The 20,796-nt window shown below is 55.1% G+C and overlaps 1 protein-coding gene across 7 annotated transcripts in view; it reads left to right on the forward strand.

Moving 5' to 3' along the window:
* SMARCA4 (SWI/SNF related, matrix associated, actin dependent regulator of chromatin, subfamily a, member 4) overlaps positions 1-20,796 on the forward strand; it is an 89,404-nt gene that overhangs the window by 41,064 nt on the left and 27,544 nt on the right. For all 7 annotated transcript variants that reach the window (XM_032884036.1, XM_032884038.1, XM_032884039.1 and 4 more), the window contains exons 14-24: positions 1,230-1,351; positions 3,018-3,168; positions 3,975-4,138; positions 8,908-8,974; positions 10,018-10,128; positions 11,722-11,964; positions 13,608-13,721; positions 14,413-14,520; positions 15,544-15,630; positions 16,464-16,510; positions 18,329-18,495. In XM_032884036.1, coding sequence (XP_032739927.1) covers positions 1,230-1,351; positions 3,018-3,168; positions 3,975-4,138; positions 8,908-8,974; positions 10,018-10,128; positions 11,722-11,964; positions 13,608-13,721; positions 14,413-14,520; positions 15,544-15,630; positions 16,464-16,510; positions 18,329-18,495 — 1,381 coding nt within the window. The remainder of the gene's footprint in view (positions 1-1,229; positions 1,352-3,017; positions 3,169-3,974; positions 4,139-8,907; positions 8,975-10,017; positions 10,129-11,721; positions 11,965-13,607; positions 13,722-14,412; positions 14,521-15,543; positions 15,631-16,463; positions 16,511-18,328; positions 18,496-20,796) is intronic.

Raw genomic sequence — 20,796 nt, forward strand, 5'->3', positions numbered from 1 at the left:
TGTGTGTGTGTGTGTGTGTGAGAGAGAGAGAGAGAGAGAGAGAGAGATAGTTAGTTTGTGGACTTCCTCATTCAGACTTAGCCAGAAGTCCTACCCCTATTTTTTTTTTTTTTTAAGATTTTATTTATTTATTTGATAGACAGAGATCACAAGTAGGGAGAGAGGCAGGCAGAGAGAGAGAGAGAGGAGGAAGCAGGCTCCCTGCTGAGCAGAGAGCCCGATGCGGGACTCGATCCCAGGACCCTGAGATCATGACCCGAGCCCAAGGCAGAGGCTTAACCCACTGAGCCACCCAGGCGCCCCTACCCCTATTTTAATTCCAGATACGGTGATACCAGCTAGGCTAAGTTTGTACCAATCACGATTTTTTTTTTCTTTTTGCCCAAAATGTTTGTGCTATTATCACCTGTTCATTATTCCAAATGACTTGTAAAATCATTTTGCATGCTCCGAGGGACATCCCACGGGATTTTGATTGGAATCATTTAGTAGATTAATTACAGATACCTTTTAGTTTTATCCAATCCCCGTCATACATAAAGATAACCTATTGGTACCATGTATGATTTACCCAGGAATACAAGACTGGTTTAACTTTGAGAAATGTATTTGTGTGCGTTTCAGCAGTTTGCCACACAGAATCCCTTTATGATCTGCTTGGTAAAGGCTGAAAATTCCCTTTAATGAAGAACACCACTTAAATTTAATTTACAAGTTGATAGAAAACCTCGCAGTAAACTAAGATGGCTGTTCTCACCAGTGTTACTTGATGTAGCGTGAATGTTTTTACCTTGTTGATAAAGCCAGAAGTCAGTCGAGAGCAACAAGTACTGAAAATTGGCTCTAAAATGTTTAATACTTAGAAGATCTAAGAGAATCAAATGAAAAACTGCTTTGAGTTGGTCGGGCCAGGAATAAGCCTGGTCGTCTGCATTTTGTGATGGAGGGAGGCACGGTGCGCGAGGCGTGTACTGTTAGTAAAAGGAAGACCGTCCCCTGAGGTAGCTTTAAAAAGCTCTGCGTTGCGTGCTAGGAAAACTGGAAATTGTAAACTGAGCTATTATGAGAAGAGGCCAAGAAGAGGCATGACACATTCCGGGATAGTGAGAGGGCCTGAAAACAGCACTGGATTCCAAAAGTGTGTTCTGCCCCTGAGGGCCCTGTGCCTATCTCTGAGGCGGGGGGTGACCTGAGGGGGCCTGAGGTGACGCGGGCTTGTGTCTCGGTAGGAGGAGGAGGAGGAGCAGCCGCAGCCAGCACAGCCTCCCAACCTTCCTGTTGAGGAGAAGAAGAAGATTCCAGACCCAGACAGCGACGACGTCTCGGAGGTGGACGCCCGGCACATCATCGAGTAAGGCGTCCCTCCACGGCCTCTTGCTCTGTCAGCTTCCTTCGGGGCGGCACCAGCGGGCCTGTTGAGATCCAGGCCTCTCTCTGGACGGCGCACAGCCCGGTCCAGCAAGCAGACATTGTGGGGCTGCAGACAGAACGAAATCGATTTACTTCAGATTTCACTGATTTTCGTAGGCGTCGAATATTCCATCCATTCACGTGGTTCATCTTGTGCTTGAGAGAGAGTTGGGTGTGCAAGGACGGCCGCCTCACTCCTGCTCCCTGGGTGCCCTGACCCCGGCCCCTCCCTGGTGCACCGCGTGTCTTCAGAGATGGCCCATGTCCAGAGATAGAAGCAAAACGTGTATATGTTTTTCTTTCTACTTGTACACGTGTACCCAGGCACACCTTCCTGCCCCTGGCTTTTTTCCCTGCAAGTTCTCTCAGAGGTGATGCTGTCTCCATTACCGGGCGTCAACCACGTGGCATCGTGGGTTCCGCCGTCCCGTATGAGCCTGTCCCTAGTGGCAGGCATTCCCGTTACTTTTCACTTTTGCTCTTTTAAGCACAAGTACAGCTAACGTACTGACTTCATCGTTGCTTATGGTATGAAGTTAATGGATACTCTTTAAAAGAAGTAGAGGGCTGAGAGTTGTGTATGCTACGGGTAGGAAAGCAGCCCTAGAGCAAGCTTGCGGTGCCCTGAAGTCATCCGAGAAATAGGGCAAACCCCCAAACTCTCTGGAAGATTCTTAAGAAGACATAAATCTACCAAAATCACAGCACAGCATGAAACAGTATGACATACAGGATCACCTGTATGTCACGTTAATAAAACAAACATAGGGTTTTTTTTCTTAATTTTTAAAATTTTATTTATTTGAGAGAGGGACATAATGAGAGTGAAAGCGTGAGTGGGGAGAGGGAGAAGCAGAGTCCCTGCTGAGCAGGAAGCCCAAAGCGTGGCTCGATCCCAGGACCCCGGGATCAAGACCCAACCCATAAACGGACACCCGACGGACTGAGCCACCCAGGTACCCCAAAAATGTAGTTAAAGTCACTTTTTAAAATAATTCCAGGGGCGCCTGGGTGGCTCAGTCGTTAAGCGTCTGCCTTCAGCTCAGGTCATGAGCTCAGGGTCCTGGGATCAAGCCCCACGTTGGACTCCTTGCTCCACAAGGAGTCTGCTTCTTCCTCTCCCCCTCCCCCTGCTTGTGTTCCCTCTCATGCTATTTCCCTCTCTCTATCAGGTAAATAGATAAAGTCTTGTAAAAAAAAAAAATTGTGATAAAATAATTCCAGGTAGGATCATGGAATAGCCACAATATATAGGATTCTGGTTTTGTGTGGAGCTGTGCCATGTGCCTTTTCCCTTTATGTCCAGGAGTGCGCGGTAGAAAGTGTGGGCTACAGGACCAGCCTCTTGTGGAAAGAAGCAGTTTTCTTACAATGTGGCAGCGACCTGATTCCTGTTCTGGGCCGGTTAGGTCGGGACCCACGCACCGAGTCTCGGATTAGTAGTTGCTGCATGGCCCACCCTCGGACTCTCCGGCTGCACGGGGACTTAATATGGCTCAGGCCATGGGTCACCGGGCAGAAGGGCTACTCGCAGAGGCTTGTGTCAGAAGCATGTGGTCACAGATCGGAGTGGGTGTCCTCACACGGTGCTTCCCTCTCACTCCCAGGAATGCCAAGCAAGACGTGGATGACGAGTACGGCGTGTCCCAGGCCCTCGCTCGGGGCCTGCAGTCCTACTACGCGGTGGCGCACGCGGTCACTGAGCGAGTGGATAAGCAGTCAGCGCTTATGGTCAATGGCGTCCTCAAGCAGTACCAGGTAAGGCTGGTGGGGACGCAGCCGCAGGCTGTGTCGAGGTTCCCCTCTGCAGTGGCTGCTGAAGCTGCATTCCAGTCTCTGTCTGGACACTCGCTCTTCCCCTCTGAACCTCCAGTTCCCCGTTGGGGAAGCAGGGGCCCGATCAGTTAGCTTCGCCTCCAGGAGGAGATGAATTGTGCGGTCGATCAGCATCTGCTGGGCGCTTAATGTATGCAGGTCGAACAGGAGGCTGCTGGGCACTTAATGTATGCAGGCCGAACAGGAGGCTGCTGCCCGTTGGCTTCTCATCCCTCAGTGACCCTAGTCGGCAGGTGCTTCCATCTCTGAGTTTGATTGGGGCAGAGGACGATGAGGAACGGGGAGGTGCAGCAATTCCCCAAAATGACACCGCTTAGGAGTGGCCAAGCCAGGATGGGGCCTAGTCTGGGCGCACAGGTGCGCGGTGCATGGTCCCCGGAGCCCTGCCGTGTGTGGCACTGAGACTGGGGAGTGAGATGTCCAGAGCCTGCTTCCTGGTGGCCCTTCTAGGTAGAAACTTAGCTGTTCAGATGTGTCCCAGAAAAAGAGATTGGATCCTCTGTCACCAGCGCAGCAGCCCGGTGGTTCCGTAGGAGTGATTCCGTAGAGTGAGGCCAAGAAGCCAAGGAGTGGGCTGCTGGAGAGCAAGATGCCAGCACTGCTGACAGCCACAGGTGGTTCGTGACTGGGCCGACCGTGCTCCTAGCCGCGCTGGTCTCTGCAGTGTGGACCGTGCTCTCAAGCCCAGCTAGGGCTTCAGTCCTGGCCGCTCGCCTCTCTCCTTGTAGATCAAGGGCTTGGAGTGGCTGGTGTCCCTGTACAACAACAACCTGAACGGCATCCTGGCCGACGAGATGGGCCTGGGCAAGACCATCCAGACCATCGCTCTCATCACATACCTCATGGAGCACAAGCGGATCAATGGACCCTTTCTCATCATAGTACCTCTCTCGTAAGTGCTCTCGCCCCGGGGGGGTCCGGGAGTGTCCAGTGGGGAGGCCCTGTTGCTCGGGTTCACCTCATTAGCTCTTTAAAGACCCCCGTTTCCAAATACAGCCCCATCCTGTGGGGGCTTGCGGTTACACGACTCAACCCCTGGCATCCTGCCTCTGGTCTCAGGCAGCGAGACAGGAGAAGGGTGGGTGAGGGAGTGCCCACCCATCATCCTTGTTGGGGCAGCTCTTGAAACATGACCTTGAGGTCCCCCTCAAGAACCCCCCCCACCAGCACATTCCACACAAGGTGTCTCGGGAGCCAGACAAGCTCCCACGAGCAGAGTGGAGCCCTAGCCATTTGAGGAAATACCCTGAACTCTTACTCTCTGGGGCACTGAGCTGTGTGGTCCCCATCCCACCCTGGCCCCGCAATCCTGACGCTTAGTGTGATGGGAAATGGGACCTCTGTGATAGGAAATGGTAGCCACTGGCTACCTCTTCCAGGTAGGCAGCTCCCAGGGGGCCAAGATGGACCAGCCAAGCTGGGCATCCCTCTTCCTAGCTCAGCACTGCCACAATATGGTTCACCTGCCTCAGAGTTTTTCTAGAAGTCCTGGGGCTGGCTCATGGGCCCAACTCAGGTTTCACATCATGCATGAATCTAGTCACAGGCCTGGGGTATGGTCTACCCTGATGGGGCCAGGCCTCTGTAGTCTGCACTTGGCCTGGCCCTGGAGGGACTCCTGACCCCCACCTTCGGCCAGCGCTCATCAGCGACTACTTCATCCTCGAATCAGCTGTCCAGGGGAGGAACAGGAAGCTGAGTGCTTATACCCCGATCCCACAGGAAATAAGATGGCCAGGGCCCCAGAGCCCATACAGCCATGCTGGAGGGTCCCAGATCTCTCCCAGAATTTACTTGGAGAAGTTTATTTCTTCCTTTTGCCTTCTCCTCTTCGTGGTCCCGTAAATTTGGCTGCCCTGCTAGGAACAGATCCACATGGAGAGAAATCTGTTTGCACAGTGTGACAGAAGGTCCCAGCCTGAGGACAGATGGCCTTGCGCCTTCTCCCTCATACTCAGACCCAGCTTCCCAGCTTTCTGCTGTGCTTCCCCGTGCACTGTCCGCCAGCCCATCAGTGACTAACGTCCCCCCTTAGCTCCGGCGCCCCCTCCCGAAGTGTGAAGTCTGACATGATTTCCACCAGAACAGTTCACTCCATGCTTTCCTACAGTGTGAGTGTTTTGTTTATAACTTCTCGTTTTGAAATTATTTCGCTCATAAACAATTATAAAAATAGAATAAAGATTTCCTGCATTCCTTTTTATCAGCTTCCCCCGTCGTTCCTAATTCCAGGACCGTTATAAAGACAACTGATCTCCATTAATGGTATGCCTGTCAGTTTCCCCATGTAATCTTAGGAGTTTTCCTTTGTAATTCATACATTCTGGCTGGCGAGGCACTTAGAGACCACGGAAAGACCCGTTTCTCATCATACTTTCCCCAGAGATTTCCACATCTGTCAGATGAGTCTGGCTTGAGACCCTCTTCCCCTGTGGGAAGGGCCAGTCATGGCTTTCTTTCCATCGCTCCTTCCACATGTGTGGGAGACCCACTCTCAGGAAGAACTGTGCCTTCTCCGGGTATTAATTTAATTTATGTAACTCTCTTTGAAGTGGCAGAATGGACACTCATAATTTTGTTATAGACAAATTCATAATTGAATGGACAATTCATAATTTTGTTGCTTATCCCAGATCTGGCCCGGGGACACTTTTCAGGTTGGTTTCCTGGTTCCACGTCCCAGTCATTGTATCGTGGTGGTTTGCTTTAGAATAGTTTGAGCTTTACCGGAAAGCTGCAGAGGTACTCCTGAGAGCTCTATGCGCCCTTCCCCAGGTCCCCTATTGATAAAATCTCACATGACTGTGGGACATTTGTCACAACTCAGGAACCAGCGGGCACATTACTGTTAACTAAGCTCCAGACTTGAATCAGTGTTCGCTACTTTTCTCCCAACATCCCTCTGCCGTGCCAGGATCCCGTACGGCCTTCAGTCTCCTCGTAGCTGACGCCCTCTGTGGTCTGCAAGTGCTCCTTGCTTTCCATGTTTTTATTAACCTTGGTGGCTTTGAGGAGGATGAGTCAGGTGTTTCGTAGATGTCCCTCAGTCTGGGTCCATCTGGTGATTTTCTCCTGCTTGGGTAGGATGGTGGGCGTGGGGGCCAAAGAACACAGGGGTGAAGGGCCCGTGTCGTGTCGTCATTTCCAGGGCCATTGCTGTTCGTGTGCCTTATTCCTGGTGATGTTGACCTTGACCACGTGGTTGAGGTTTGCCCTGTGCGGTTACTCTTTCTCCCCCTTCCATACACTGTGTTGAGGAGCAGTCCCCAAGCTCAGCACCCACGTGAGCGGGCAGTTGAGCTCTACCTCCTTGAGGGGCATATAGCTGTGTAAATCCTTTAGGATTCTTCTGTACAGAAGATAGATTTCTTTTACCCATATGTTAATTTAGTCATTTATGTCCGTGGTGAGTCATGGGTACTTATTTTATACTCTGGTCTGCATACCACTATTAGTTCATCCTGTTCTCGAATCATTCCAGCGTTTGCCATGGAGAGCTTTTAGGTGGCTACTCTGTCCCTTTGACATGGCCCCATTGTTGTGGGGTTTTGAGACACGCCGTTGTATTTTGGCACCCAAAGATGCCCCCAGCTCCACTTGTACACCTGTCCGAGGCCTAGAATCAGGCATTTCTCTGAGAAGCTGTGGTCTCTGTTCTTAGAGAACAGTATTAGAAACCAAGAGCTGGGCGCTAGGGGTGCCCCTTGCTTCTGATCTTACTGGCAGGCCCTGTCAGTGGATGGCACTAGGAAATAAACGTATGTGTTTACCTAACGGGATTTATGTCTAGTGGTGCCGACAGCTGTCTCTGACTCCACTAGAACCAGAGAGCTCCTTCTAGCTTCTCTTCTTCTCTGTTCATGCACGGTGTTTATCTTCGGCTGCGTGTGCATATGCAGCACTTTCCAAACAGTTAATCCGTGCAAAACAAGTTTACCAATTAGAATACAGTGTTTGGATCCAGTTTGCTTTGTCTTTAGGCACAGTTTCCAGTCAAAATACCTTCTCCCAAGATTATTTAAATTGGCTTCAGTGTGTTGATTTTCAGGCCTTTTTATACCCATGTTCCACCTGGACAAGGGTCTGGTCCATCGAATGACACCCCTTCCAGGCCAGAAGAGCTCCTTTTGCCCGAGGGAGCATTTAAGACGTCGAGGATTCAGCTGTCCCATCCATCTGTTCAGATGATCACCTGTCCACCATGAGTTCGCTTGTCCTGCCTCCTGCTAGACTCTGACTCCCAGCCTAGCTCCTCAGTCTCCCCCGCCCCTGACTCTCTCGGCTCCTCTCCCCTCTTACTACAGATGTTCCCCACACTTCACATTTTGGCCCTCAGCTTCTTTCTTGGTGCCATGTCTGCCCTTGCTCTGTACAATAGAATCCAGGCTTCACTGACTGTACCAGGGCAATCTTTTTGACCATTGGTAATACCTCATCTGAGGCAGGCCCAGTGGCTCCAAGATGCCAGGACCCAGGCTTCTAGAGATTTCTGCTCAGTCACCCTTACTTATGACTTTTGCTTTTCACCTTCTTACCTCATGGTTGCAAGATGGCTGCACTGCCTCCATTGTTTCATCTAGGTTCCCAGGTTAGTAGACCAGGCAAAGAGCAGCTGGTTCTCCCTTCTCTCCACCCTCCTTTAAGAGCTCCCCCTGCCCCCACTTTCAGCCCAGCAACTTGAGCTTTATCTCATTGGCTCCAGTGACGTCCAGCTGGTCGCCCCAGCTTCTGAAGAGCCTGAGAGCTAGGGGCTTAAGGTGAAGACAGCACCACCCTCAGTGGAACTTCTTGCCGCGGGGAGCTGGGTGAGCCACGAGCAGTCTCTGCCACTAGGCCTTTGAGTCCTGTCTTTACAAACTACCCAGGCTAGACTTTTTGAGTATGTTCCCTTTCTTACCGAAAACTGAATATCCCAGTTTTTCTCAGGGAACTCACTCTCTGGGAAGTTGGCCTTGTTGTCGTCACCCTCACCCAAGGCTCTGTCTCTTGTCCAGGTGAATTGTTTCTCATCTGCCTTCCACCTGCCGCATGCCTGCCCGTTTCTCTGACCCTGTTCCTCCTAGCCCTGCTTGTCCCATGGAGGCACAGATGGGAGTCCCTGCTCCCACCCTGCACGCAGTCCTCCGGCCCTCCACCTGAGCCCAGCGTGCCCTCACCGTCCCCACTGGCTCTCATCGGGCAAGAGCCTGCAGTGGCTGGCCATTTTCATTGCCAGGTGGAACAGAGAACCTGCGGTGTCCCCTGTGCTCCCCGATATCCCCAGCAGACCCTCTAGCACGGCTCTGAGCCTAAAATGAGGCACTGTGAGTCCGCAGGTTTCCAGGCAGCAGGTCCACAGCACTTGGCGTGTTCTCAGAGGGGCCTGGGACCCTACAGCAACGACAGGGCTGGTCGTCCAGGTTCAGCACCTGGGTCTGGCCTTCTGCAGCCACCTGGCTCCTGCCGCCCTAGCGGCAGCTGCCCCTGTACCTGCTGCCGCATCTCTGTGTCCCTGGTCCTATCACCCAGGGTGTGACATCCCCCTTCCCCCAGATGGTCAGTTACTCGGCCGGCTCTGAGCGTCACAGCCACGTCAGCCTCGTGCCCCAGTGGACGTTGGCGTAGACAGGAGCTGTTGATGAAGGAGTTAGAACCTGACTGTCCCTTCCTTGTTTCCATCAGCACGCTGTCAAACTGGGCATACGAATTTGACAAGTGGGCCCCCTCTGTGGTGAAGGTGTCCTACAAGGTAGGTCACAGCCTGAAGGGATGGATGTGCGTGAGGGCGGGGTGGGAGTGGGAGGTACAGATGAGCCAGGAGGGAGTCCACTTGCAGGAGTGGTGGGCGCGCATGCACACGTTTTCCTGTGTTGTACTCATGGGGTCATGCTCTTCGTGCGGGGTTTGGATCATTCATTTATTTCCAAGTAATGCGTTTATAAATGGGGCCACGCAGTCAATTGGTGGAATCTGGTGACATCAGCGCTTTCACTGGAAGATTTCATTATTGTCCCCGGAGCTTCGTTAAGACTCATTCCTGTAGGATGCCGACCTGTATTCTGTAGGACAGGGGACTTGTGGGCCATACCTAGATCAATTCACTCCATGAGGTAGAGACCAATTGTGCCTCTTACCTTAGGGAAACTGAGGCAGAAGGGGCAGCCCTCATGCAGTCAGGTTGTGTCCCTGCCCTCCAGGCTCCTGGGTACAGGCTTTTCACCCTGTGCTGTGAGGCTGTCCGTCACATGATGGGGAGGAGGGGGTCCCGACACGGGGAACGGTGTGTGCAGGGAGAACTCGGTGCATTCAAGGAGCCAAGGAGAGTTCTGCCAGCAAGAGCTTTATGGGACGCACTGAAGTTCAGTCAGTCTGGAATGTGAGCCTGGAGAAAGCACTGGGTTATAGAGCCTGGGGCCCTGGTCACGTGGGTCAGGAGTTTGGAGCTGGGGAGGGTCGGGCAGGTTTGCTAACTGGGGAGAAGCTGGAGCTACATCAGGGACGGGTCTGCCGGGCTGCGTTGGCATGGGAAGCCGGGGGGCAACATGCTGGTGTCCAGCTAGGAGGCCTGGGAAGAGGACGAAGCACGGAAACCAGGGCGGTGTGGAGGAGACAGCAAGCTTCCTCCCCGAGGCTCTGGGCTGCCCGTGGTCCACATGCCTTTCTCCTCTCCCTGCAGTTGCCACTCTGCATGGCGGGCTTGGAGGACAGGCCCTGCAGCCTTGCCTAGCACCTTGCCACGGCAGCCACCGTGGCCCTGGGAGGCTGAGACATCTTGCATTCTCTCCCTCACAGGGTTCTCCAGCAGCCAGACGTGCTTTCGTCCCCCAGCTCCGAAGTGGCAAGTTCAATGTCTTGCTGACGACTTATGAGTACATCATTAAGGATAAGCACATCCTTGCGAAGGTAGCGTGTCCCTGTGTAAAACACAGAAGGCCCCCCGTGCTCACATGCTGTCAGTGAACACATGAGCCAGAGTTAGCCTGCGTGTGTCACACGGACCAGCTCCTCAGAGCTTCTGCCCAAATTGCTTCATCACATTCAGTGTCTCCCGACCCGTCAGCCCTACTGTTGTTATTCCTGGCAGGGTTATGGTGAGGCCAACGTGGTCTCTGCCTGACCCTAGTCAGGGACAGCCCTTCGTCCCTGCTAGCCGTGCCACCCCCATCACAGGCCTCAGGAGACCAGCCCACCAAGCAGGTGTGATTTCGGCATTCAGAGCCGAGACTCTGATGCCCTTTGTGTTCTGTTGGCCTTGAGCTCCTGGGCTGGCACGCATTTGGTGGGGCTTATGCAGGCCTAGGAACCTGCTAACGGGCATAGGTGTGGAGTCAGACCATCAGTGAATCACTGAGACCATGCCTTGACCCAGATGTAAGATAGGCAAGCTTCCGGGCCTGCAGAAAGGCTAAAGATGACGCATCTGTGTGACCACTAACCATTCGGTAGAGCAGGTCAAGGGGTCATTTTTTGACCCAGGGCTGGAAGTTTTCACAAGTATCTCTGTGGCGTGGTCACTGTGATGATTTGGGGTGCTTCGTCTCAACCTCCAAGCTTACAGATAGGGAAGCAGAGGCCCAGGTTGCTGGGGTCTACTGAGCAGGCCCTTCTCCTCGGGCTTGTGGTGTGGGTACACCCCTCTGACTTGGGGCAAGGCCTGGCCCATCCTGAGCCCAAGAACAAGGCTCTGAAAATCCTTATCTGACAACGTCATTAGTGAATGTCAAGGCCAAGAGACAGCGATTCCTTGTGGGAGATGGCTGTCTTGTTCTTGCCCTGGTCAGCTCAGCACTTTTCACTCTGGGCGTCTGACACACGCACTGTCTCACTCAGGCCTCACTGTTCCCACAGGTGGTGGAAACTGAGGCCCAGAGCAGTTCTGAGGCTCATTGTGGGGTTCTACAGACCTAAACTATGCTTCAGGCCTGGGGTTCCCACCTGCACACTCACCCTCCCTCTGAGGCTCGACCTTGAGCCCCGTGTCTGTTGGTCCTGTAGCCAGCAGCAGGCTCTGGGCACGGCCCCCGCCCTCGGGGCTCACAGCCCAAATTTACCTGTGCCACTTCTCTTTGGAGGCACAGCCTGATGCTTGGAAAATGTACCCGCTCTGAGCCATATTCCCTGTAGATCCCCCGCAAACACCCAGGGCCCTGTCTAATCAGTGGGGCGGGGGGTTACTTGGAGGATTTTTCTGTGCTAGGTACGAACGCAGGGAATTTGGGGGGAAAGCAGAGTGCGGTTCTGCAGTTTGCAGGGTTCACCCGACAGCAGGTCAAGGGCGTGTCTCCCGTGTGTCCCTCTGCACCCCACGCTTCATAGAGGCTGTGTTGTATAGCTGTCACTTGGTGAGCCAGTCCCTTTTGTCAGGGGACCTCGTCAGGCTCTGGTTCTTCATCTGAATATGCCATTCCATCTCGAGACTTGCCTGGTGCGGGGGGGGAGTTCCAGCCTTGGTGGAGGCCGCTCCGCCCCCCTGACCGCTTGCTCTTGGCCCTGCAGATCCGTTGGAAGTACATGATCGTTGACGAAGGCCACCGAATGAAAAACCACCACTGCAAGCTGACGCAGGTCCTCAACACGCACTACGTGGCCCCTCGCCGCCTACTGCTGACGGGCACGCCGCTGCAGAACAAGCTCCCCGAGCTCTGGGCGCTCCTCAACTTCCTGCTGCCCACCATCTTCAAGAGCTGTAGCACCTTCGAGCAGTGGTTCAACGCGCCCTTCGCCATGACCGGAGAAAAGGTGCGTGTGCGGCGGGCCGCTTGCGGGCAGGCAGACGGGGATGGGCCGCCGTGGCTGGGGCCGTGCGGAGAGGAACTTCCCACGGGCACGGGGCTAAGCTGAGCAGCTGCTCTTGGGTGTCCGCGGAGGGCCCGGGGCCGAAGGCCGTGTGTTCGTGGAACAAGGCCGCCTTTGCCCTGAGACTGATGGGCACAGATGGAGAGAGTAGACTCTGGGGAGTCTTTCGGGGCTTCCCTGACCCGGTGCCTCAGGCCCAGGGAGGGCATAGCTGGGAATCTGGCTCTGAGGTAGCTGTGGGGCTGGCAGGGCACAGCCGGGGGCCCCCAGGGTCCTGTGGGTCCCTCTAGAGAGTTCACGTTTCACACTAAGGGCAGCAGGGGGCTCAGAAAGTTTCCGTCAGGGGAGCAACATGTCAGCTTCCGTAGATTTTGTTTTTAAAAAGTGCTGTGACCAGTGTCTCTCCATGTCTGTCTGGCCGCGGGTGGCATCATCAGCCTGAAAACCGGACTACGATGCATGGGCTGTCGGGGGCCCGGTCTTTGTCCGCTTGAGGAGGGCCCCAAGCCGGCTCCCGTTGTGAGCCTCCCGTGCTGCTGGGGCTTGAGGGGGGTTTGTGGGCAGCTCGTGTCTTCTGTGGAAGGAGGCTCAGGGGCTGGAGCCTGTGGCTGAGGAACTGGGCGCACTTGCCGAGGTTGGGGGTAGCCGAGGAGCGCCACTGCCCACGGCGGCTGAGCTCCCCGGGGCTGCCGCTCCCTGGCCCAGGCAGCTGGTTCCTGACTATCAGGTCCCCTGCAGGCAGGTCCGGGCCAGCTGGGGCTACCTTACCATCATCCAAGAGGTACCCAGTCCTTGGCCCCCGTGGAGACAGGAGCCCTCCTGAAGGAGAAAGCGTGGCTTTTCCAAGAATCTCCAAAGAGGCACTCCCAGTGTTCCAACTTCCAGGAGCCTCAACGGAGCAAATGTTCTTATTTTGTTTACTTCGAAGTTTAGGAAAAGTTTGAAAGTTCTACTGAGAGATGATCAGGGGACCCAGGGAAGATAAGTTTAAGTGTGGTCTGTTTGACTTTTCTTTAACTTTTAAAAGTTTAACTTCGTGGCAGAGTATTCGATGCCTGGGGAGAGCAGCATTTCTTGCGCTCTGTCCTGCCAGCGGCAGGGAGAGGGGGAAGCAGGCTCTCTGCCCAGCAGGGAGCCCGATGCGGGGCTCGATCCCAGGACCCTGGGATCATGACCTGAGCCGAAGGCAGAGGCTTAACCCACTGAGCCCCCCAAGCGCCCCACACCCAGTGGATCTGTGAACGTGGAGTTCTCCACCTTCCGATTGGATGTGTTTGCAGGTTTCCAGACTCATGAGATTATATCACTCTTGGGGAAACAACCAAGTATCCTGTGTGTTTCTTTTCATGAGGCCTGTGGGGCCTGGTTCCCCAGAGCCTTGGTTTCTATCTCCTAAGAATTCTGTGGAAGGTCCCAGGTCGCTGCAGTTGTCCCCAGGAAGAGGGCGCCCCACCAAGGCCCATAAAGCGTAAGGCATTCTGAAACGGAGGCGCTGAGGGCAGGACGACTCCAGATGACCCTTCTTCGCGTCCCTGGCTCCTTCCTTTGGAGGTAACCTTGGTTTGCTTGTCTCATGGGGGTGCCAGGTGGACCTGAACGAGGAGGAGACGATTCTCATCATCCGTCGTCTCCACAAAGTGCTGCGGCCCTTCCTGCTCCGGCGGCTCAAGAAGGAAGTCGAAGCCCAGTTGCCCGAGAAGGTAAGGAGTGTTCGGAGCGGACGGAGCCGCGGTGCGGCGTCGTGCCTGGGGCTTTCCCGGGGTGGGTCCTGTCCGGCGGCGCTGCAGCGGTCCAGGGTGTGTTCTCTCGTGGCCCTGGCCTTGCTTCACTTGGTCGTGTCCGTGTGACATGAGGATGGCCACTCTCACCCTGGCTCTGTAACGTAGAGACAGGTGTGGCTGAGAGCGGGGAAGCCCCCTGTGGGCCCGATGCCTGTGGAGGGGGTCCCGTCCCACAGCACCCGGCAGTGCTTAGCAGCTGTGGGCTGCTCGTGGGCCTGCTCACACCAGAGGATGGCTCTGGCTGCTCACTCTGGGTCCCAGTCCCCTGGCTGTCCCACCAGGGCACCCTCTCCTCTCCCCCGACACGGGCATGCAGTACTTGCCCTTGGTTCCCAGCAGGCTGGAGAGGAGTTTTGGGAAGGTAGCCAGGTTGCCCCTTTGGGACCAGGACATCCCCTCCACGTTTCTCTGTCCCAGTGCACCTACCGTAGCCTGCTTCCTCTTGCTCCCCGGCGGAGGGGGCTCCTCACCGTCCTCCCTGGTGCCCTCATCCAAGTCCCATCTTGGGGTCCCGGGTGCCTCTGAGAGGCTCAGAGACCAGACATGGGCACGGGCTGGGCATTCGGCTCAGGGAGTCTCTGGTCTCACTGGTGACACGTGTCCCCTGCAGGTGGAATACGTCATCAAGTGTGACATGTCTGCGCTCCAGCGCGTGCTCTACCGGCACATGCAGGCCAAGGGGGTGCTGCTCACCGACGGCTCCGAGAAGGACAAGAAGGTTAGCCGTGGGCCCCTCCCCTTCCCCGTCCAAATGTCCGAGGCCGCTGGGGCTGGGGCTCGAGCACCCAGTCACCTGCAGGGCCTTCCGCCTCCTTGGAGTTGACTGTGGAGCTCAGGGCCCGATCTGGTGGTGATCACAAGGGCCTCAGCTGTAGTTCAGTCACAGCTGGGGGGAACAGCCTCGTTCAGTAAGGCTGACGGGTCAGGGGCTGGTGGCTCATCTCTGGGGAGTCCCCCAAGACCCTCCAAGTCTGTCACTCTCCAGTGTCCTCTGCTGAGGAAATGCCGGCCTCCTGCAGGTGCACCCGCCTGTAGGGCGGAGGCCAGCATGATCCCAGCAGAGTTAGAATGTTCTCCGGAGCCTCACCATCCCGGCTGGAACACAGCCGGCTCAACAGCCGCACCCCTAAGCCCCTTCGCCTTGTTATTAAGTGAGCTTGAGGTGATGTGCGGTGAGGACCGGGCGGGCTGCCGTCTCCTGGGACGGCTCTGAGGTCGCAGACTCCTCCTGCCGCAGCTCACCTCATCGAGACGGAGCTGTCCTCCCAGGTCCCTTGATTCTGCGTCCCATGCTTCAGGCTCGGCCCCGCCTCCCCATGTCTTCCTCTCCCTGTGTTCTTCGGGCCCTTTCTCACCTGAGGGTGCAGCAGCATGTTTCCTGGGTTACTTCTTGGCCTGCAGCCAGCACCCACCCCCGCACCCTTCCTTCTCTCTGTAGCCAGAAATCTTAAGTCGTCGTGGCCATCTGGCTGCGGCCCCCCAGGGACTCCCCACAATGCCCACCACCGAGGCAGATGCTGATCCTTCCCTTCAGTCCTGCCACCCCTCCCATGTGCCAGACGGCCTCTGCTCCCTGCAGATCTGGCCTTGAACTCTCTGTGCCGCCACAGCAGCCAGCCCCTTGGTCCCAGTTACCCGCCGGGGCGCCGCCCCGCCCCGCCCCCCCCCCCCCCCCCCACCGCACCCCCAGCCCCGGCCCGGGGACGGGACCCTGTGCGCAGCCTCTCTTCTGCCTCCGTAGGGCAAGGGTGGCACCAAGACCCTGATGAACACCATCATGCAGCTGCGGAAGATCTGCAACCACCCGTACATGTTCCAGCACATCGAGGTGAGGCCCGGCACCAGGGCTGGGGCCGGGGCCGCAGGCCCTCCCATCTCCCGCAGGCGTCTGTCCCTGACGGACGGGCTCCAAAAAGCTAGGGGCTCTCTCCCTGAGGGCTTTTAAAAAAATGCTTTTTTAATACTTTAAATAGGTAATGCGTAGTTACTGTTTCACTGTTGATTTCCTGTTTGTAAATGCTCCTTGTAAAGAACCTGAACTTAGTGGGGAAATACACAGTAGAAATGAAAGCTCAGAAAGTCTGCCCTCGGAGAGCCGCGGCCAGCACTCAGAGACCCTTCTTTGGGGCTTTTTGTCCCCACCCGATAAGGTCCCACTGTCTCTGCTGCATGGCGCGCTGGCTCTTCCCACTCAGGGCCGTGGGGGGCTCTTCCTGGTTTGAAGCTCGAGAGCAGTCTTCCGTGTCAGGAAGTCTCTGGGTCAGAACTTTTTTGGGCCACGATACCCTTTGAGAGTCTGGATTCTTGCTTCTGAACTGCACACGTATGTCTGTACTTTCTGGCCTGAAGTCTCGGGATCTCTGCAAATCCCCTGACGTCCCTGGGATGCCATCCCGCCACGGCCAGGATGGTCTCACGCCCACACTGCCCCCATGTGCTCGTTTGGGTGGTTACCGGTGTCCTGTTGTGACTGACTTTCCTTGGCTGGTGAAGCCCCAGAGAAGGGAGGTGGGCGGGATAGAAAAGCCGTGTGCAGCACCTGTGTGGGGCCTCCGAGCCACGTCGGAGCCCCTGTGGGTCACTGAGCACCAGTGTGGGGGCTCAGAGGTGTGGGGCTAGGTAGCCTCTTCCTGCGCTGACCGATCTCTCATTCTATTGCAGGAGTCCTTCTCTGAGCACTTGGGGTTTACCGGTGGCATTGTGCAAGGGTGAGAAGCTTCCCTGTGAAGGGGGTGGGCATGCTGTCCACGTGAAGGTCTTTTTCACTTTTTTTTTTTTTTTGCTTTTTTTCTTTTTTTTTTTTTTTAGGATTTTATTTATTTACTTGAGAGATCACAAATAGGCAGAGAGGCAGGTAGAGAGAGCAGGGGAAGCATGCACCCTGCTGTGTAGAGAGCCCGATGCGGGGCTCAATCCCAGGACCCTGAGATCATCACCTGAGCCGAAGGCAGAGGCTTAACCCACTGAGCCACCCAGGCATCCCTCTTTTTCACTTCATAAGTGGTTTTATTGCTCTCATGACATTTGTCCAATTTCAGAGAGGCTATATTCATGGCAGAAAATTTAGGAAATAGAGATATACCCAAAGAAAGGACTAGAATAGAAATCCTCCATTGAGAGCCAGAGCTGGCTTCCAGGCCCCATGGAGCAACATCCGGGCTCTATGATTCGTGACAGCCTTATTATTTTATTTTTTATTTTCTTTAAAGATTTTATATATTTATTTGACAGGTAGAGATCACAAGTAGACAGAAAGGCAGGCTCCCTGCTGAGCAGAGAGACCGATGTGGGGCTCCATCCCAGGACCCTGAGATAATGACGTGAGCCAAAGGCAGAGGCTTAATCCACTGAGCCACCCAGTTGCCCCGTGACAGCCTTTTTAACCGCTCTGGGCCTCAACTCTGTCTGCTAAGAGAGATGCTATTCGATCCACCTTGTTATTGGGGGTTTTTTCCCCAGCATTTTTTTTTTTTTAAGATTTTACTTGTTTGAGAGAGAGAGAGAGTGTGTGTGTATGAGAGCGTGCACGAGCAGGGGGAGGGGCAGAGGGAGAAGGGTTCTGGGATCATGACTTAACCAAAGGCAGGCTCTTAACTAACTGAGCCACCCAGCATTGATGATGCAACCCAGGCTTCACTCGGCCCTGGTGTTGGACGAGGGTACCCTGTCAAAGTTTCATCACTGCAGTCTTGCTCTAGAGCTGAGGCCAGCAGCAGTTCTCTGAGCTAGTAGATGGTTTTAAAGAACAGGGGCACCAAATAAAAGATCAAAAAAGTTCTTTTGCTCTGTATTTTTTTTTAAAGATTTTATTTATTTAACAGAGAGAGATCACAAGTAGGCAGAGAGGCAGGCAGAGAGAGAGAAAGGGGGAAGCAGGCTCCCTGCTGAGCAGATAGCCAGATATGGGACTCGATCCCAGAACCCTGAGATCATGACCTGAGTCAAAGGCAGAGGCTTAACCCACTGAGCCACCCAAGCGCCCCTGCTCTATATTTTTCATTCCAAGTTGCGTGATGGGGGCTTCTGCACCTGAGTGAAAGTCCTGGCCCTGGCACATCGGCAGCCATGTCACACAGTCCCCCCTCAGCCCGTCTGCTAGGCTGTCAGCTGGGGGTTTTTGACCAGAGGGAATGAGAGAAGCTGCAGTGGCCCTTAACCCTGCGTGGGGCGCGGTGTGGGCCCTCCAGCGTGAGCCTCTGCCCCTGGAGTTCCTCCCGTGGGCTAGGGAGGAGGCCCCACTTCCTGTTGTCCCAGAATGCTTCCCGATAGCATCTCTTCTCATTCTTAGAAGTATCTGAGTTGGATGACAATCATGTGCTCACCCTTGACCGAGAATGGCCTTGAGCGTATTTGAGTTGGGTTGAAATGGCTTTGCTGGAATTTGATGGAGGTCGGAGGGTCAGCCTGGGAGGACTGCGCCGTTGACCTCCATGATGAGAGCCTGGAGAGGGGAGATGCGCTTCCGCCTCTGCCTGTCTGCCAAGGACCATCACTAACGTGTTCTTCCTCTGCCCCCTGCTCACCAGGCTGGACTTGTACCGAGCCTCGGGGAAGTTTGAGCTGCTCGATAGGATCCTTCCCAAACTCCGTGCCACTAGCCACAAAGTGCTGCTGTTCTGTCAGATGACCTCCCTCATGACGATCATGGAAGATTATTTTGCGTATCGCGGCTTTAAATACCTCAGACTCGATGGTGAGTATGAGCAGGAGAGATGTTTGTGGAGGGACCGGTTTATGCACAGCTGCCAAAGCTACTGGCCAGTGTCGCCTTCTTCACGAGGCCGTGCAGGGCCCGGAGACTAGGTCGAGCATCCAGAGTGAGCCTAGCACGTTCAGTGACACAGGCTTACAGGACTGGGAGGGAGGGCTTTGCAAGCGTCGTGGCTGGATCCGAGCCTGTGGCCTAGGAGAGCGGCCAGCCCGGATCTGACACCCCCGTGTCCTAAACATGAGGCTGACAGTGTTTGTACTACAGCTCTCGGTCCAGTGGTTGTGGTGAACAGTCCTCTTTTGGTGGGAAGTGGCAGAAGTCCACATCCTGTGGACAATCAGGGACAAGTATAGCGAGCCCCCGGGTTATTCTTGGTTCAGGTACAGCTGGATCCAGGTGTCTTGAGGACAGTGCTGTGGCTTTTCTTAGCTCTGCTGTCCTCCATCTTGGCTTAATTCTCAGGCAAGCCGTCCAGGCTCCCCTTATGCTTTTTCCGTGTTCCCAACTTCCTCAGTTCCCAACTACAGCCCACCTTCTCCCCCAGAAGTCCAGGGGCTGGCTCTCGCTAGGTTGATGGGAGCCACGTGCCTTTCTTTCCACTGCCAGGTGGTTGTAGAGCTGTCACTGGCCAGGCCTGGAGCCGGAATCGGGTTCGTCCATGGCCGAATCGTGTGCACTGATTGATGGGAGTGGGTCGGGGGAGAGGGGAGCTGGTGACACAGGATGACAGCAGGTTCTCCTGGGAACAGTGCTTAGCTGCAACTCCCGTGCTCTCCTGGGAAGTTGTGTGTCTCTGGCTTTATCCCAGCATGCGGGAGCCCCAGGGAGGAGGTTGCTGAGTGAGATGGTGACAGCATGTGGGACACATGCTCTGACACGTCGACTGGCCAGGGAGGCCCTGGAGGAAGTCCATGCTCTGTCCAACTGCAAGAGTGCCCGGATGCCCCAGGAGCGAGCTTGGGAGCTTCTTGCCAGTTGGTGGCTCCTTTCTTACAGCTCCTCCGAGCTTTTTTTTTTTTTTTTTTTTTTTTAAGATTTTATTTATTTATTTGACAGACAGAAATCGCAAGTAGGCAAAAAGGCAGGCAGAGGGGGTGGGGGAAGCAGGCTCCCTGCTGAGCAGAGAGCCTGATGCAGGGCTCGATACCAGGACCCTGGAATCATGACTGAAGCCGAAGGCAGAGGCTTTAAATCGCTGAGCCTCCCAGGCGCCCCATCTCCGAGCTCTTATTGAAGCTCATCGCCAAGTGCATTTCCCTGGCAGGCTGCCCCAAACCTCTGCACCCTCATTTGTCTTGCTGTGCATCTGGCGGAACTGTGGTTTCACAGACTATAGACCTGTGGTTGCTGGGCTGATCGCCTATCGGTCTCTGGCCTCCCTACCCTCACCCGCAGCCGGCCCTTTGTGTCCATCTTGCCATCTGTCCTCCTGGTCTTGGAGTTCCATCTGGGGCAACCTTTACAAGCACAAATGACAGTGTGTGTCTTGCTATGTTCCCGTCTCCTCCTGGGGCCTCCTTCCCAAGGCTTGGAGACTAAAAACTGCCCCCTTGCCAGCGGGGTGGCCGGACTTCTCCAGCCACCTCACCTATTCTTCAGGGGCCGGGCCGCGAGCACAATGGGTCTTGTCTGTCACCATGCCAGCCCTTAGTAGAGGCTGTAGGTGGAGAGCGTGTTCCCCCCCAGCAGGGGTTCATTTGCCCCTTCTCTTTCCTTGTCCTCCATGGTAAGAAGACTTTTGTCCACTCAGCCACAGCTACACAGTATGCACGTGGGCACAGACCAGCTCTGGCAAAGAATAGACAGGGTAGGGGCTTAGCAGCATGTTGTGAGATGGAACCTACCAGTGTCAGAGCAGTGAGATTGAGGGTGTGGGCTGGGCCTGGGGGCAGTGAGCCCTTCGCCATGGGCCTGCCCCTTCCCTGCCTCTTCCCTGCCCCAGCCAGGCCCCTGTGGGCGTTGGGCCTCCATGCTGTGCAGTGTGATGGTTGGGCAGGTGGCTGGAAGCATTTAATCTTCATTTCATCGCCAAAAATGACTCCTGATTTTGCCAAAGGCACCTTTGGTCTGAGCTGGCAGCCACCCACGGGGCTTATGTGCCCCTCTGGTGCTCACAGGGATGTGGATCGTGTCCTGACTGGTCACGTGAGAGTCCCCGTGGCTCCATGAAGAGGGGAAGCCACTGCTGCTCGCAGGGCAGAGTCCGTGTAGTGAGGCACCTGTGTGCTCGCCTGCAGAAGCCTCTGGGGATCGAAAAACCCCCTGCAGTGGGATGGAGGCAGG

Source organism: Lontra canadensis, unplaced genomic scaffold, assembly GCF_010015895.1.
Source record: "Lontra canadensis isolate GAN:19392208 unplaced genomic scaffold, GSC_riverotter_1.0 scaffold88, whole genome shotgun sequence".
Lineage (NCBI taxonomy): Eukaryota > Metazoa > Chordata > Mammalia > Carnivora > Mustelidae > Lontra > Lontra canadensis.